We start from the raw sequence: 17,738 nt of genomic DNA on the forward strand, positions 1-17,738 counted from the left end.
TATATATATATATATATATATATGCAGGTTTTGGTGTCTTCGGGTGTCTTCCCGTGTAAGAGTTGGGGTGTCTAGGCGACGTTTCGACGAGGTCTCACTCGTCATCTTCAGGCTGGTGCTTTCGGCTTCTTGTTACTGGAACAGAGCAGGATCTCAGTGTTTGAGTTCCTATAAATACTGTTGAGGGGGTGTGGTGTATAGCCTCCAACGTTCTGGGCAGAGAGGAAGTTCCCAGGTTAGTGTGCCTTTTCTTCTTTTGTTCCTTAATTACTTGAGGGATATCTTGAGTGATTTCTTGAGTGATATTCTGAGTACCACTTAGGTGGGTCATTAAGTGTGGATTAGTTGCTAAAGCTTTCGTGTCTTGACCTCTTGAGCTTGTGAAGAGTTTTTCTGAGAAGATGGCTGTACTGCACTTAGTTGTGCTCTGGCTTGGCTTCGTGTATAGGGGCGAGCTGTGGTTTTGTGCCCTGTGCCCGCCAGATCTGTGTCGGGATTGCAGGGGGGTGCAGCATCTGGAGGTGCCACTATGGTTTGGCTACTGGATGGTGTCTGTAATTTATCTGTGGAGAGGGTCTGGGTTTGGGTCTGGTGTGGTTGATTGGTGATGGTGTTCTGTGTGCCTCTGGTTCTGGTGTCGGTTTTTGTGGGGAGGGCTAATTTCCAGATGTCTGGCAGGCGGGACGTGTCGTCACGCTTGTTCATGTTGTGAGGGTGTTTCTCTATCTCGATGGCTTCCATGATTATTCTCTTGTGGTGATGTTCCATGTTAAAGAGCAATTTGGAATCTGCAAAATTAATTTCGTGTCCTGTTTCTTTCATGTGTTGGAAAAGAGAGGAAGTTTTTTCTTCTTTTTTGACGGCATTCTTGTGTTCTGCGATACGTGCATTTATTCGTCTGTTTGTTTGTCCAATGTACGTGGCTGGGCAGACTTTGCAGGGTATTTCATAGACCCCTTGGTTTTCCAACTGGATTTTATCTTTGGGGTTTCTGAGGATATTGGCTATTTTTTGGTTGGTGCAAAAGGCTGTTTTGATATTGTGTTTATGGAGGATTTTGCTAATTTTATCTGTAGTGCCCTTGATATAAGGAAGGAGGGCCATGCCATTGTTTTCTTCTGTGTCTTGGTTTTTGGGGGGTGTTTCTTTTTGGATTAGCTTCGTAACCCTATTTTGCTGGTATCCATTGGCGATTAACACATTTGAGAGATTCTGTAACTCAGTTGTCAAGTGGTCTTTGTCAGCCAGGCGTTTGGTTCTGGAGATGAGAGTCTTGGCTACGGAGTTTATTTGTGCAGGGTGGTGGTGTGATTGTGCATGTAAGTAGCGGTTGGTGTGTGTTTTTTTCCGGTAGATAGTGTGTCCTAGGGAGCCATCAGGTTTTTTGTAGATTAGGACGTCAAGGAAGGGAAGTTGGTTGTTGGCTTCTATTTCCATAGTGAATTGTATTTTGGGGTGTAGGCTGTTGAGATGTGTGAGGAAGCTATCTAGTTTTTCTTTCCCGTGTGGCCAAATTACAAAGGTGTCGTCAACATATCTGAGCCAAAGTTTGGGTTTGTGTTCTGACTTGTCTAAAGCATTGGTTTCAAAGTGTTCCATGTACAAATTTGCGATGACCGGTGAGAGGGGTGATCCCATAGGTGCTCCTTCTATCTGTTTGTATCTTTGTCCGTTGTGGATGAAGTACGTGTTGGTTAGGCAGTGGTTGGTCAGGTCCAGGATGTATTCGGGGGGATTGTATTTGTTTTGAATGGCTGTCAAGGCTTCATTAATGGGCACTTGTGTGAAGAGAGATACAACATCGAAGCTCACAAGTAGGTCATCGGGATGTAGGTTTTGCTTCTTTATTGTTTCTATGAACTGGAAGGAGTTAGTAACGTGTGAAGCGATGGATTCCGCATAGGGCTGAAGTTGCTTAGCGAGAAATTTAGCGAGATTTTGTAGAGGTGAGCCTATGGAGCTGACTATTGGTCTGAGTGGTGTTCCTTCTTTGTGTATCTTGGGGAGACCGTAGAGTTTGGGGCATCTGGATGATTTTTCTCTGGGGATGATTCTTAGCTGGATTTCTTCACTGATAGGAGAGGCTTTTATTTTGGATTTGGTGGTTTTTTCCAGATAGGTGGTGGGATCTGTTTTTATAGGTTGGTAGGTAGGGTCTTGGAGTAGATTTGATAGTTTTGCTTGGTAGTCCGATGTGTTCATCACAACAGTGGCATTACCTTTGTCTGCTGGGAGAATGATTATGTTGTTGTCTTTCCTCAGGTTGGTGAGTGCTTTCTGTTCTTCTTTGTGTAAATTGCTTCTGGGTGGTTTGCTGGAGCAGAGGATGTTGGTGACTTCAAGTCTGATTTTATTGGCTTCATCTGGGTTGATTTTGGTTAGGCTAGCTTCGACTCCGCATATGATGTTTTCCGTGGGGATGCGTCTCGGGGCGACTGCAAAGTTGAAACCTTTGGAGAGTACTTTGGTTTCAGTTGAGGTGAGGATCCTGTCTGATATGTTATGTACTGTTTGTTTCATGGGTTGTTGTGGAGGGTGGCTGGGCTTCTGGCGTTTCTCTAGTTTGTGGAGTTTGTTGGTGTGAAACAAACTAGAGAAACGCCAGAAGCCCAGCCACCCTCCACAACAACCCATGAAACAAACAGTACATAACATATCAGACAGGATCCTCACCTCAACTGAAACCAAAGTACTCTCCAAAGGTTTCAACTTTGCAGTCGCCCCGAGACGCATCCCCACGGAAAACATCATATGCGGAGTCGAAGCTAGCCTAACCAAAATCAACCCAGATGAAGCCAATAAAATCAGACTTGAAGTCACCAACATCCTCTGCTCCAGCAAACCACCCAGAAGCAATTTACACAAAGAAGAACAGAAAGCACTCACCAACCTGAGGAAAGACAACAACATAATCATTCTCCCAGCAGACAAAGGTAATGCCACTGTTGTGATGAACACATCGGACTACCAAGCAAAACTAGATAGCTTCGGGAAAGAAAAACTAGATAGCTTCCTCACACATCTCAACAGCCTACACCCCAAAATACAATTCACTATGGAAATAGAAGCCAACAACCAACTTCCCTTCCTTGACGTCCTAATCTACAAAAAACCTGATGGCTCCCTAGGACACACTATCTACCGGAAAAAAACACACACCAACCGCTACTTACATGCACAATCACACCACCACCCTGCACAAATAAACTCCGTAGCCAAGACTCTCATCTCCAGAACCAAACGCCTGGCTGACAAAGACCACTTGACAACTGAGTTACAGAATCTCTCAAATGTGTTAATCGCCAATGGATACCAGCAAAATAGGGTTACGAAGCTAATCCAAAAAGAAACACCCCCCAAAAACCAAGACACAGAAGAAAACAATGGCATGGCCCTCCTTCCTTATATCAAGGGCACTACAGATAAAATTAGCAAAATCCTCCATAAACACAATATCAAAACAGCCTTTTGCACCAACCAAAAAATAGCCAATATCCTCAGAAACCCCAAAGATAAAATCCAGTTGGAAAACCAAGGGGTCTATGAAATACCCTGCAAAGTCTGCCCAGCCACGTACATTGGACAAACAAACAGACGAATAAATGCACGTATCGCAGAACACAAGAATGCCGTCAAAAAAGAAGAAAAAACTTCCTCTCTTTTCCAACACATGAAAGAAACAGGACACGAAATTAATTTTGCAGATTCCAAATTGCTCTTTAACATGGAACATCACCACAAGAGAATAATCATGGAAGCCATCGAGATAGAGAAACACCCTCACAACATGAACAAGCGTGACGACACGTCCCGCCTGCCAGACATCTGGAAATTAGCCCTCCCCACAAAAACCGACACCAGAACCAGAGGCACACAGAACACCATCACCAATCAACCACACCAGACCCAAACCCAGACCCTCTCCACAGATAAATTACAGACACCATCCAGTAGCCAAACCATAGTGGCACCTCCAGATGCTGCACCCCCCTGCAATCCCGACACAGATCTGGCGGGCACAGGGCACAAAACCACAGCTCGCCCCTATACACGAAGCCAAGCCAGAGCACAACTAAGTGCAGTACAGCCATCTTCTCAGAAAAACTCTTCACAAGCTCAAGAGGTCAAGACACGAAAGCTTTAGCAACTAATCCACACTTAATGACCCACCTAAGTGGTACTCAGAATATCACTCAAGAAATCACTCAAGATATCCCTCAAGTAATTAAGGAACAAAAGAAGAAAAGGCACACTAACCTGGGAACTTCCTCTCTGCCCAGAACGTTGGAGGCTACACACCACACCCCCTCAACAGTATTTATAGGAACTCAAACACTGAGATCCTGCTCTGTTCCAGTAACAAGAAGCCGAAAGCACCAGCCTGAAGATGACGAGTGAGACCTCGTCGAAACGTCGCCTAGACACCCCAACTCTTACACGGGAAGACACCCGAAGACACCAAAACCTGCATATATATATATATATATATATGCTTTCGTAGATTTTCACGGGTACAGGAATGCAGGTTTTGGTGTCTTCGGGTGTCTTCCCGTGTAAGAGTTGGGGTGTCTAGGCGACGTTTCGACGAGGTCTCACTCGTCATCTTCAGGCTGGTGCTTTCGGCTTCTTGTTACTGGAACAGAGCAGGATCTCAGTGTTTGAGTTCCTATAAATACTGTTGAGGGGGTGTGGTATATAGCCTCCAACGTTCTGGGCAGAGGGGAAGTTCCCAGGTTAGTGTGTCTTTTCTTCTTTTGTTCCTTAATTACTATATATAATGTTCATAAATGTACTAACCAAGCGCATACATAGATGTGTGGACATGTCTGGCGCAGCACAGGAGGACAGCCCTGAAACCATTTTGACTCCTGAAGTGACCAAATGTTTTCTCTGCAAGGAGGGAGGGGGTGGGGGAGCCTACCCATTGTCTTTTCGTTCACAAATCCTGTCTTAAGGGTATGTCTGTGTATGAATAGGGTGAACCCGTGACCTGGCTCAGGAACTAAGTATTTGTCTTTACAAAAGACTGGCCAGGCTCCCCAGGGTATCCAGTCAAGTAACCATTAACAGGTAACCTGTCAGATGAGATAAACAATGCACTCAGATTTCTGCTGTAGAACACCTCTTCTGTGATGTAGGTATGATCTTTCTGGGGATGGTCTTGGACTCCAGGGCGGGTAATATAAAATGTCTATATAAGGGCAGACACACCTTGGTTCTGGGTCCTCCTCCTTTCTCCTGCGTGTGAGGGGAGCACCCTGTTGCAACAGTACAATAAAGATCAGGCTTACGAGCTGCTTTGTTCTCAATATTCTCTGGTTGGCCTCTGTTATTTTCTCCGACTGATGGAGAACCTACAAAGGACTCTATAAGGGCTCTTGTGCCCCCCATAAGGGAATAAGGGCGGATTTTTGTTTGTTACACTGGGAAAGGCCAGAGTACAACATAACTCCCCAAAACAAAAACAAACAAACAACCCCCCCAACCCCCCCCAAACCACCTTAAAACCCTTCAGGAATGTAATTTTAAAAATTATTTAAAATTATTTAAATATTTTTTTCAAGAAACAGGATATAAGCATAACATTATCACAACAATTGGTTCTGTACCTCCCGCAGAGCAGAAGACTAATACAACAATTTCTTCCATACATTATTGTAGTGGTTGGGAGTTACTCGTGCGTAAACCTGCCCCGTTTGGGCATTAGATTGCCTGGTTAAACCCTCCGGACTGCACAGCCCATCTCAGCGTGGCTGCCCTTAGTCACTCGTAGAATCTGTCTGTGGGCGTTTCTTAAAGCGCTGCCAACATAAGAGCTGTTTGACGCCCAAGCGTCTCCACCTCTCACTGTGCGGGAGTCTCCTACGCAGGGTGGGCGTGGGCAGCGGGGTGCCTGGGCTCTCCTCACTAACTTCCAGCGAAGAGTCCTGGAGCCCCTGCACCTCCTCGTCCCGTTGCTCTCCTGGATCCCTGGTGTTACACTTATTCCCTTCCCCTTCTTCCCAGCTGAGTCTCCCCCTAGCGCTGGGACCTTCTCCTGCAGAATCAGAGACCCTCTCCTTCTCCCGTGCCTCAGATGTCAGTTCCCTGACAATTATCATCATCAACAACATAATAAAACATCACACATTAAAAACTTCCCGATACAGAAGATCAGCACCCAAACAAGAACAGAGACCGATGTGTCCCCAAAGTTATCGGCTTCCTGATAAACGCACAGTTTGTGCATGCCAGTAATAAGCGTGTTCATTTGAATACTTTATAAAGGTATGCCTTTTTTTTCTTTTGCTGTGAGCAATTGTGCTACTACCCAAAGAAAAGTGGTAATTTCCTTGTGCCATAAGGAGACTGTACTTGTTCATGACCTACTTATGATCACAGGACTCATAGACTGGATGACGATCACTTTAAAACAATTCTCTCCATATTCTTGCTTGGAGAAAAGTGCCGTTTTATCATTAATTATTTGATTGGTTCCATTTTGCGCTCATATTTTGCTTCTATATATCTTAAGAGGATGATAAATAAATTCCTATCTGTAATTACCAACTTTTCAGATTTTTGTAATTCCCCTCAATTTGGCTGATTTGAAGTACGTCAGTTAGGTTGTTTTATTTGGTTTTTTTAGAAAATGAATGTAATAAAAATGTAAACTGTTCAGATAAAATATTATAAAATAGTTATATAAAATATTATAGTTATATGAAAATACCAATAAAACTGATTTTCAAAAACAGCAGTGCTAATAAGGTTATCAAAGAAAAAATGTGCAGAGTTTAAGAACAAATATGTACAATAAAATCACCTTTCCAGATAGCTTTGTCTATAAATTGTTCAGAAGTTAGGTGCTGCCATGCTAAAACATCAATTCCTTTTTTTATATATAATAATGTTTATTAAGGTTTCACAAACAATAAAAAATTCCAAAATTTAAACATAAGAAAAACTACAAAAATATAAAAATACAAACACAAAACACATAAAAAATACACAATAGAAAACAGTTAACAAAAGAAGGGAAGAAAAAAGAAAAGATAAGAACAAAAAAAACCCAAAAGACAAAACAGAAAATAGATTAGTATTTTCAAATCTTATGCTTCATTCACTAGTTTCCCAACCTCCTCACACCTCCCATTTTGTATTCCAGTTCAGATATTAAGTTCAGCAAATCCTTACCCTGATAGATTTTTGCAAGCTTGACTGGGGTCATGTACCACCTGTATATCATTTTTATAATATTCTCTCTTAAGGCATTACATGCCGTAAACTTCATACCTGTGGTCCATAACTGTTCCCAGTCAGCAAACATAATATTATGTCCAACATCCTGTGCCCATTTGATCATAGCAGATTTTACCGTTTCATCCTGAGTATTCCATTTTAACAGCAAGTTATACATTCTTGAAAGTATCTTAGTATTGGGATCTAGCAATTCTGTTTCCAACATTGATTTTTCTACCCGGAAGCCATTTTTTTTGCCTAAGTTGCATACCTCTCTTATTTGGTAATAATGAAGCCAATCTCGCACTCTATCTTTTAATTTCTCAAAACTCTGCAATTTCAATTTGTCTCCTTCTTGCTCTAAAATCTCCCAATATTTTGGCCACTTGGCCTCCATATTGAGCCTTTTTTGAGTTTTTGCCTCCATTGGTGACAACCACCTTGGGGTTTTATTTTCAAGTAGGTCTTTGTATCGTATCCAGACATTAAACAGTGCTTTCCTGACAATATGGTTTTTAAATGCCTTATGTGCTTTAACCTTGTCGTACCATAAATATGCATGCCACCCAAAAACATTGTTGAAACCTTCTAAATCCAAAATGTCTGTGTTCTCAAGAAGCAGCCAGTCCTTCAACCAGCAGAAAGCTGCTGATTCATAATAGAGTTTAAGATCTGGCAGGGCAAATCCCCCTCTTTCTTTTGCATCAGTTAGTATTTTAAATTTTATTCTGGGTTTCTTGCCCTGCCAGACAAATTTGGAAATGTCTCTCTGCCACTTCTTGAAACAGTCCATTTTATCCAAAATTTGTAGCGATTAAAACAAAAACAGCATTCTTGGCAATACATTCATCTTAATAACAGCAATTCGGCCCAACAAGGACAGCTTCAAGTTTGACCATATTTCTAAGTCCTTCTTAATGTCCGACCAACATTTTTCATAATTGTCCTTAAATAAGTTCCCGTTTTTAGCTGTCATGTTAATCCCCAAATATTTCACCTTCTTAACCACTGTTAAACCTGTCTCATTCTGAAACCTCTCTCTTTCAGTCATTGTTATTTTTTTCTCAAGAACTTTGGTTTTTAACTTATTCAACTTAAATCCTGCCACATGACCAAACTCCTGGATCAGTTCTAATACCCTTTTAGTGCTAGATTCTGGCTCCTGTAATGTCAGTACTAGGTCATCTGCAAAAGCTTTCAATTTATATTGTTTAGCTCTGACCGTTACACCTTTAATCAGATGGTCCCTTCTTATCATGTTTAACAAAACCTCCAGGACGGAAATAAAAAGTAATGGGGAAATTGGGCAACCTTGTTGTGTCCCTTTCTCTATCTTAAATTCCTCTGTTACCACGTTATTAACTATTAATTTAGCCTTTTGTTCTGAATAAATTGCACTTATACCATTTTCAAACCCTTGACCGACCCCCATCCCCTGAAGATTTTTCTTCATAAAACTCCAAGAAATATTGTCAAAGGCTTTCTCGGCATCCACAAAAATTAAAACTGCTTTAGTATTGATATCCTCTTGCATGCTAAAACATCAATTCCATGCCATGGAACATTCCATGCTAAAACATCAATGGACATTCCTTTAAGGAATGTGATCCTTAAAGTGGCTCCCCAAAATTTCTCTTTTGAAACTATTTATAGGGGGAACCTACATGGAAGACTTTTGTATCTCAAAGAAATAGACAGTGGTTTGTATTATTTTTCCTCCCTTACTGGCACTTCGGCGATTAGCAAGGGATTTTGGCTTAATTTGGTGCTTACCTGAGACATGCCGGAATTGAGTTCCGGCTAAAAGAAGCCCCGAGTCTCTCCATTATCGATCCCTGGAGTTCCCAATAACTGAAGGGGGAAGTTCGGTTCATGCTCTGTAATTTTGCTAAAAGACTTTTTGTGTATGCTGTCTATTAAATGAAAACACTGACTTCCCTCCACTTGTGTTGTGATTGCCACTGAACCCTTGCATGTGGCAAAACAGTATTCAACCCACAATGGACCTTCACCATTCCATCTCTTTTTGATTTTCACTGCAAATGTAAACTTCAGAGGTAGAGCGTCTGCTTGGCGTGTAAAAGGTTCCAGCATCAATCCTCAGCATTTCTAGGCATGGCAACCAGTCACTGCAGACAGTACTTAAAAGTTTGATGGACCAAAGCTCTGATTCAGCTTCCTGTGTCCTTATGAAGCTTGTATAATTTGCAGGCAGAAGCTCTGGAGGAGCACTGAAGATTCACAGCAGGCTTTTGGGCACCTTCCTCAGCTCTCTGGCACACCAGCAGAATATCTTGCTGCAGAAATGTAAATGAAAGACTGTCGTTAAGCTGGCATGGTGGAATTGTCAGCATGAAGGCCTTAAGGAACTGGAAGGATCTAAGGAGCCATCAAGTCTAGCCTATTCTTCTGAGGTAGGACCAACTGAACATCTGCATCAACCCACCACAGCTCAAGTCACATGCAAGGGGCGCTACAATGAGGGGGAAAGTGTGTAATGGAGAGAGAATTGCAGGGCTCCAAATGAGGACTCATACAAGGAAATGGAGTCACATATTTTCCTTCCTGATCCCTGTAAATGGCCTTCAGGCAGACATTGAAATTCTACCAGCGGGTAACAAAGGAAGCAAATTCTCCATGGAGACAGAAGATAGACAAATCAAATAGGGAGGCATAGGGTGAAAGTAGTCAGCCACTATTATTAATTAATTTATACACCACTTAATGCAAAATAAGAGGTAAAACATGTTTACAAAGTATTTAAACCTTAATCAGGTATCATTGTTCTGCACCAAGATACTTCGTCTCCTTGCCAGCGCTGCTTCTCAGAGTCCCTCCCACATACATATTTTGGACCAGAAGAGTCTTTGCACAAAGACCAGGCTGGAGACTCATTTCCCCCAGAACATGTCAAGGATGGGGTGGAGAGAGATGTCATGAGTCTTCTGCAGCTTGAGGACCAGTCTAAGACCTGAGCACCACAATTCTCTCCCTGTCCCACCCCAGAGATTGGCTCTGTGTTGGAGAAGCATTTCAAAGAGGGCATCACTCACCTGAAGTTGCTCTGGAGCCACCCTCTCGCTGGTTTCCTGAAGAAGCAGAAGCAGATCATTGGAAGTGGAAGAGACCCCCACCCAACCCAAGCCAATCCCATTCCATTTGGCCTCCCTGAGGCTTGGCAACACTAAACCCTCCCCAGCACAGGCTCCATTAGTTTTTAGCAGCCTCAAGTGCCTTACAAGAAGAAGAAGGGTTTGGATTTGATATCCCGATTTATCACTACCCAAAGGAGTCTCAAAGTGGCTAACATTCTCCCTTCCCTTCCTCCCCCACAACAAACACTCTGTGAGGTGAGTGGGGCTGAGAGACTTCAGAGAAGTGTGACTAGCCCAAGGTCACCCAGCAGCTGCATGTGGAGGAGACGCGAACCCGGTTCACCAGATTACGACTCTATCACTCTTAACCACTACACCACACTGGCTCTCTTGCTTATCTTGCAGGAAATCAGTCCTTGTGCGGATGCAGCCATGGCCACTTTCTTCGGTCTTGGTACTAAAACACCATTCACATAGTTTCTGGGCACATCAGGGGAGATGTTTATGGGTACCACCAGATTTTGATGGGCCACCAGCTATCAAGTCTTCGGCTCATCCTCAAAGTCTAAAACAGTATGATCTCCTCCCTCCCTGCGTATGAATTCACAGTTTATACTCACTGATGTATAGTGTGATCCCTGCTACCATCAACACCATAAGAACAGCCCCAGGCACCAAGATGATCCATAGATAGACTACTTTTGAGGCTGAAATGGGGTAAAAAGAGAGAATGATTAATGGGAACCCCAACAAAAAATACTTCTTCATGCAATATATAGTAGAACTATAGAATTTGCCCCCCATCGAAAGGCAGTGAGGGCCACCAATGTGAATGGCTTTAAAAGACAAATTCATGGAGGAGAGGGCTATCAATGCCTACGAGCCACAATGGCTATGCTCTGCCACCACACTTGGAGGCGGTATGCCCATGAACGATACCAGCAGCTGGAAATTGGAGGCGAGGAGAATGCTGCTTTGTTCAGGTCCTGCTTGGACTTCCCACTGGGGCAACTAGTCACCACAGCCAGCCTTCCTCCCCTCCTCATCACTCACCAGGCTCCTCCCAGGCCAAGTCCAGAGGCTCCGGAAGTCCATCATGTTCCACATGGCACCGGAAGTGGTCCCTATCCTTGGGGTCAACCTTGATGCTGAGCCAGGCGTAATAGGTCCCATCTGAGTTGGGGACCACATCCCTGCGGAAGGTGTCCTGCTCCCAGACCTCCCCATCCTTCATCCACTTGGCGTTGATCTCTCTGGGATAGAATCCGTAGGCCTGGCAGATAAGGGTTTCCAGCCCATCATAACCTGCCATGCGTGTAACTTTCACCGTCGGAGGCTCTGCGAAAAGGACAAAGTTGTTGCTAAAGCACATCTAACAGCACCCTTCCAGCCACTGAGAGGATGGATGCGCTCCTTTAAAGTGGGTGGAGCACTTAATGTAAATTTGACATTCACAGGTCTATAGAAAGTGGGTGTTCAGGAAGAAGAATTATCAGGACACATTCTAGCCAAGCAAAAATACTAAGTGGGTGTAAAGTCTTGGAAGGAGACATTCGGGTGTCCTGGACCTGAGGTTTTCTATCTGTGTTGTAATAAGTTAGCAAAATATCCCACCAGCTGAAGGATCGCCAAGAGATTAGGAGCTCCCGAGAATGGGATTCCGTTGCTACAAAAGGCAGTAATTGGCATTTCTGCACCTTGCATAGTGAGCCTTCTTAGGGCTTCAGGGAACAGCATCACTGGGTCTCCATAGCAAAACCGGAGTCAGATCTCTCTGAACCAGTAGACTTATCTGTGAGGAGCAATGTTAATCTTAAACCACCCCAGAGTTCCCGATACTTCCACTTACTGCATGCAGAAGATCCCTGGTTCCATGTCCCCTGCCTGAAACTCTGCAAAGCCACTGCCAGTCAGTGTTGATCAGGAGTTGCCAGTGCAGTGTTTGTGGAAACTTTGTGTGCCTGCCAATACCTCAGATAGTGCCCATGAAAGGGCTCCATTCTGGGTTACGCCACATACCCCATGGTAGCCATTTTGTTTCAGAAACCAAACTACTACTTCTAAATTCCTAATGTGCCCATTGGTCCCCAAAGGCTGGCAAACCTCGGCTTAGACCAGGGGTCAGCAAACTTTTTCAGCAGGGGGCCGGTCCACTGTCCCTCAGACCTTGTGGGGAGCCAGACTATATTTATTGGGGGGGGGGGATGAATGAATTCCTATGCCCCACAAATAACCCAGAGATGCATTTTAAATAAAAGGGCATGTTCTACTCATGTAATTCCCAGACCATCTGTGGGCCGGATTTAGAAGGCCATTGGGCCAGATCCTGCCACCGGGCTTTAGTCTGCCTACCCATGGCTTAGACCAAATTTTTTTAGCAGGGAGCCGGTCCACTGTCCCTCAGACGTTGTTGGGGCTCAGACTATATTTTTTTGGGGGGGAATGAATGAATTCCTATGCCCCACAAATAACCCAGAGATGCATTTTAAATAAAAGGACACATTCTACTCATGTAAAGACACGCTGATTCCCAGACCATCCATGGGCTGGAATTAGAAGGCAATTGGGCTGGATTCGGCCCCCGGGCCTTAGGTTGCCTACCCCTGGATTAGACAATAGGGAGTTAGATGGACCATCACTGGTGGAAAACAGGATGGTGGTGGACCTAGTTCAGGGAACTCGTGGCCCTGCAGATGTTGCCGCACTACAACTGCCCTCACCCTTGACCATTGGTCATGTCGACCAGGGTTGATGTAAGTTGTGGGTCAAACAACATCCATTCCACAAAGGGAGCTAACAGTTAAGTCTGCTTTCCCATCTGCACCTTTCCTCAGCAAAACCTCCTTTCCACACTCCAAGAGTTTCGGCAGTCGGCCAGGGCACTCCTTTTCCAGGTAGAACTTGAGGCGTTGAGACCAGGCCAAGTCTATCTCCCACTTCCTCTTGGTAAACTGGGCCGGAACATCCGTCGCTGTCCAGGTGAGGGTCTCCTTGTCAAAGCTGAGGAAGTCTTCCCCATCATAGCCATATTGGGCATAGCCTGCTCTGTGGCCATCCTCACTCACCTCACAGCCATACGTCATCTGCCAAGTGTGGAAGCCTGAAAGAGAAACATCAGGGTCACAGTAGAATATGCTCTTCCAATTTTCAGGATTAAAAATCCTTCTGATTTATGCTGGAAAATGTGGGAAAGGAAGAGTTCTTTGTTTCTGCTAAAAGTTTCGGCAAGCAAAAAGAAAACACTGTTAATTTGGATAAAAGACTGCACCTTTATCCCAAAACTTTCAGAGGGGACTCTCTTGAACGCTGCTCACCTCCACTTTGGTTGTAGTGCTTTTGCAGGTTCTCCACATCGTTGCGGAACCTCAGTTCAGCATTCTGTGCTCTCCAAGTGTTTATATTCCATATATGAGGATCATGATTTACAGCATCTTTCATCCATGGGACGCCAGGCACTGCCTGCCTGCTCTGGCTGTCATAGTAAGTAGCTCTCTGGTCATCCACGTATACCACCCCAGTGAACTCGAAAAGTCCTCTGCTGGGCTCCCAAACTGCAGTGAACCAGACACGCATGGTGTGAGAGGAGAAGCCTGGAAAGGAAGAAAGGCAGGCAAAGTTAGCAGGTCACAGAATCACAGAATTGTTGAGTTGGCAGGGACCTTCATGGTAGCCAACAGTTGCAGGGGGAAAGTCAGGCTGGCTAAAGCTCAGAATGAACTCAGGCTTGCAAGAGAGGTTAAAAATAGTAAAAAAAGGTTTCTTTGGCTGTGTCTGAAGTAAGAGGAAGAACAAGCAAGTGGTAGGTCCTCTGCGTGGGGAACACAGAGAAATGTTATTGGGTGACAGAGAAAAGGTGGAACTACTCAAGACCTACTTTGCCTCTGTCTTGACCCAAAAGGAACGTGATGTGCAATCTGCTGATAACAGAGTAAATGATGTAAGGAGGGAGCTGTAGCCCAAGACAGGAAAAGAGGTAGTAAGGGAACACCTAGCGACTTGAAACGAATTCAAATCTCCAGGGCCGGATGAACTGCATCCAAGGATACTAAAGGGTACTAAAGGAGCTTGCGGATGTAATTTCAGAGCCTTTGTCTATTATCTTTGAGAATTCTTGGAGACCAGGTGAGGTCACTACAGACTGGAGGTGGGCAAATGTCCAAAGCAGCGCACGGAAACGTTGTTTACTTTCCCGCCAGAGTGGTACCTATTTATCTACTTGCACTTGGCGTGCTTTTGAACTGCTAGGTGGGCAGGAGCAGGGACCGAACAACAGGAGCTCACCCCGTTGCGGGGATTCAAACTGCAGGCCTTCCAATCGGCAAGCCCTAGGCTCTGTGGTTTATACCACAGCGCCACCCGTGTCCCTTGAATAAAAGGTAAGAGCATAAAAAACGGTATCAACCACCAGTGACATATTGGGGGGGGGGGTTATTGCCCTAGGTGGCGCCTCCAGAGGAGCGCCATTAAGCCTTCCTGCCTGTGTGTGTATGCTAAAGCGCATGATGTGTGTGTGCCAAATTTGCTCTTTCACCCGGGCAAAACAAAGCCTAGTTTTCCCCTTGTTCTATCACCACATCCTTATGATGATCCATAGGGTGGTCAGGTGTGCAGAATACTTTTCAGAAAGATCAGCGTTTAGGGGATCAACCGGGGAGGTGGGAGGATTGAGGCTCAGTAGCACCCCCCCCCCCCAAATTAAAAACTTCCCTTGCATTTCTAACAGCAGAGCCGTATGTCTGAAATTTCCCGGACATACAGTGGTACCTCGGGTTACAGGTGCTTCAGGTTACAGATGCTTCAGGTTACAGACTCCACTAACCCAGAAATTGTACCTCAGGTTAACAACTTTGCTTCACGATGAGAACAGAAATCGTGTGGCAGCAGCAGGAGGCCCCATTAGCTAAAGTGGTGCTTCAGGTTAAGAACAGTTTCAGGTTAAGAACGGACCTCCAGAACCAATTAATTTCTTAACCCAAGGCACCACTGTACTATATATTTGGAGGCTGGGACAGAAATCCCCTAAATGTCCAGGAAATCCCAAAAGTATGGTAAGTGGCAATTTTGACCATTTCGGGGTGGGGTGGGGGGAGCTCAAGAAGCTCAATTTTTAAAGCGATTTTGCAAAAAGAAAAACCTCAACAACTTTGGCCGAAAACGCTCAAGAACTTTTCTGTCCGAATGCACATTTTCTGAACTACGGCAACCCTGGGTACACGCGGATGATTTTAAGCAGGGCGGGCAGAAGACTATTTAATGCAGCAAAAAGAGGAAAGAGACATTTCGTTGCTGTGAACGCCTTCAAAAGCTCTTGCTGGCTGTGCGCGGAGCCGCTGCTGAGTGTGAGGCTACTGACCGGTCGGGAAAATATATTCAGGGCTCAAAATGAGTTAAGGCTGCTGCTTAGGGATGGGGCAAGCAGGGCCACCACCCCGGCAATCTTCCTCCCTTCTTTTTTTTGCAAGCCAAGGTGCGGAAATCCTTTGCATGGGTCTGGGGAACGGTACTCACCTGAGCAGCTTCCCAGCAGGACGACAACAGCCAGGATCAGGAGCTGCCGCATCTTGGATGGATTGCTGTCGCAAACAGCCCCGTCCGTGCAATCTAGAGCAGCGGCTGATCTAGAGCAAGCCCCGGGATTGGCCCACAGCAACACATCCGACCAATTAGAAAAAGGAGCTCAGGTTTCGGCAGCGGTTGCTGGGCGGACGTCGCAGCGGGAGCCTGCGCGCGGGGCTGCGAAGCGAAAGTGAACTTTTTGGCGATTATGCAAATTACGGGAAACGCAGAGTAAGGCGGGGGGGCGGCGGGGGGGGGGCGGCGCTTGCAATTTTCGGTGTGTGTACGCACATCATTCTTGGCGATCATGTGCAATTGCTGGAGAGGCAAGTCCGGAGTCAGCGTGGCAAGAAAAGGTGGGAAACATTTAGGGAAGTTTTGAATGTTTAATAATAATAATAATAATATTTTTTTATTTATACCCCTCCCTTCCCGTTTCAGAAAACCGGGCTCAGGGCGGCTAACAACAAGTTTAAAACACATAATTGATGCAACAAAAAACAGCACAAAATACAATATAAAAAGTGAATAACAATAAGTTCAGAATTCAAAAATCAATTTAGGGGGAAATGTTTTATTCTGTTTTTAATCTGTTGGGAGCCGCCCAGAGTGGCTGGGGAAACCCAGCCGGATGGGCGGCGTATTATTATTATTATTATTATTATTATTATTATTATTATTATTATTATTATTATTATTTACAACTACAACAATTACCACCCCTGCCAGGTAAAGAGGAGGCGGCTGGGATTGACTCAGCAGGGCCCTCCAGTGTCCCACCTGTGCAACTTCCAGGAAAGGCGCTTGTTGGCCAAAGCAGAGAGAATTGGAAAAAAAGGGGGAGAGCAAGCGACGGTCCAGCAGCTTTTCTGGGCTCTGTTTGGCTGCTGCTCATAGGAAAGATAGCTTTTTTAAAATTGCTTTTTAAACTGACATTCTTGACCACTCCGAAGTGCAGTGACAGCGTATTGCACCATATCAAATACCAAGCAAAAGGGTAATACAGTGGTACCTCTGGTTAAGAACTTAATTCGTTCTGGAGGTCCGTTCTTAACCTGAAACTGTTCTTAACCTGAGGTACCACTTTAGCCTATGGGGCCTCCTGCTGCTGCCGTGTGGCCACCACACAATTTTTGTTCTCATCCTGAAGCAAAGTTCTTAACCCGAGGTATTACAGTATTTCCGGGTTAGCGGAGTCTGTAACCTGAAGCGTCTGTAACCTGAGGTACCACTGTAAATAACAAGAAAGGGAAAAGACGAGCCACAAGTATAAATCAAAACATCTCGGTTCGAAGTGTAAGAAATCCCACCAGTTGTCATAGCAACGTTCTGGATCCTCCATCACCCAAGAAAAACACAGTTTATTTGTATCCCCCCCCCCAAACAATAGCCAAAATCCACAAGTTCTTTTTCCACACAGCCAAAAGCAGATAAGGAAGAAAAAACCTGCAGGGCTGAGCTCCAATGCATAAACATGCCCTGAGTGCACCTTTGCAATGATGTCGAAGCTAGCCTCCGCCTTGCTAGGAAACTAAGCCCTCAAAAGAAAGAAGCGCTTTCTGAAGCTCCTTTCCCTCCCAGGCTTGGTGAAGGCTTTTTCTTGCAGGAAGCCCTTGCAGAGCCTCATGCCCCGCTCCACCCCAGAGGTAATATGGGGCATTTTGCCTCAGGTGCTGAAACAATGGGCCTCTCCTTCTTCGGTGTTAGGTGCACCTGCTCCATAAACTCAGGGTTGTCGTGTTGGCATCCACCTGTCTCAGGAGACAATGGTATGCTTTCATGTGAGGTCAGGCTGTTTGGATGGTTGCAGTGCTTGCTGTGGCTGTAGAGACCGACACAGGAGAGACATGTTTTGTTGCAGCTGGG

The 17,738-nt window shown here is 44.9% G+C and overlaps 1 protein-coding gene across 1 annotated transcript; it reads right to left on the minus strand.

The window, feature by feature from the left end:
- Positions 1 to 8,556: 8,556 nt before the first annotated feature.
- On the minus strand, positions 8,557 to 15,920 carry LOC310701798 (major histocompatibility complex class I-related gene protein-like). Its single transcript, XM_083493192.1, has 7 exons — positions 15,825 to 15,920; positions 13,631 to 13,906; positions 13,141 to 13,416; positions 11,370 to 11,654; positions 10,937 to 11,023; positions 10,275 to 10,310; positions 8,557 to 9,518 (listed from the first exon to the last, which is right to left on the minus strand). Exons 1-7 carry the CDS (start codon positions 15,874 to 15,876, stop codon positions 9,487 to 9,489), a joined length of 1,044 nt encoding a protein of 347 aa, XP_083349318.1. The 5' UTR covers positions 15,877 to 15,920; the 3' UTR covers positions 8,557 to 9,486.
- Between the last annotated feature and the right edge of the window lie 1,818 nt (positions 15,921 to 17,738).

This window comes from Podarcis liolepis (genome assembly GCF_965112155.1).
Source record: "Podarcis liolepis genome assembly, chromosome: 2".
NCBI lineage: Eukaryota > Metazoa > Chordata > Lepidosauria > Squamata > Lacertidae > Podarcis > Podarcis liolepis.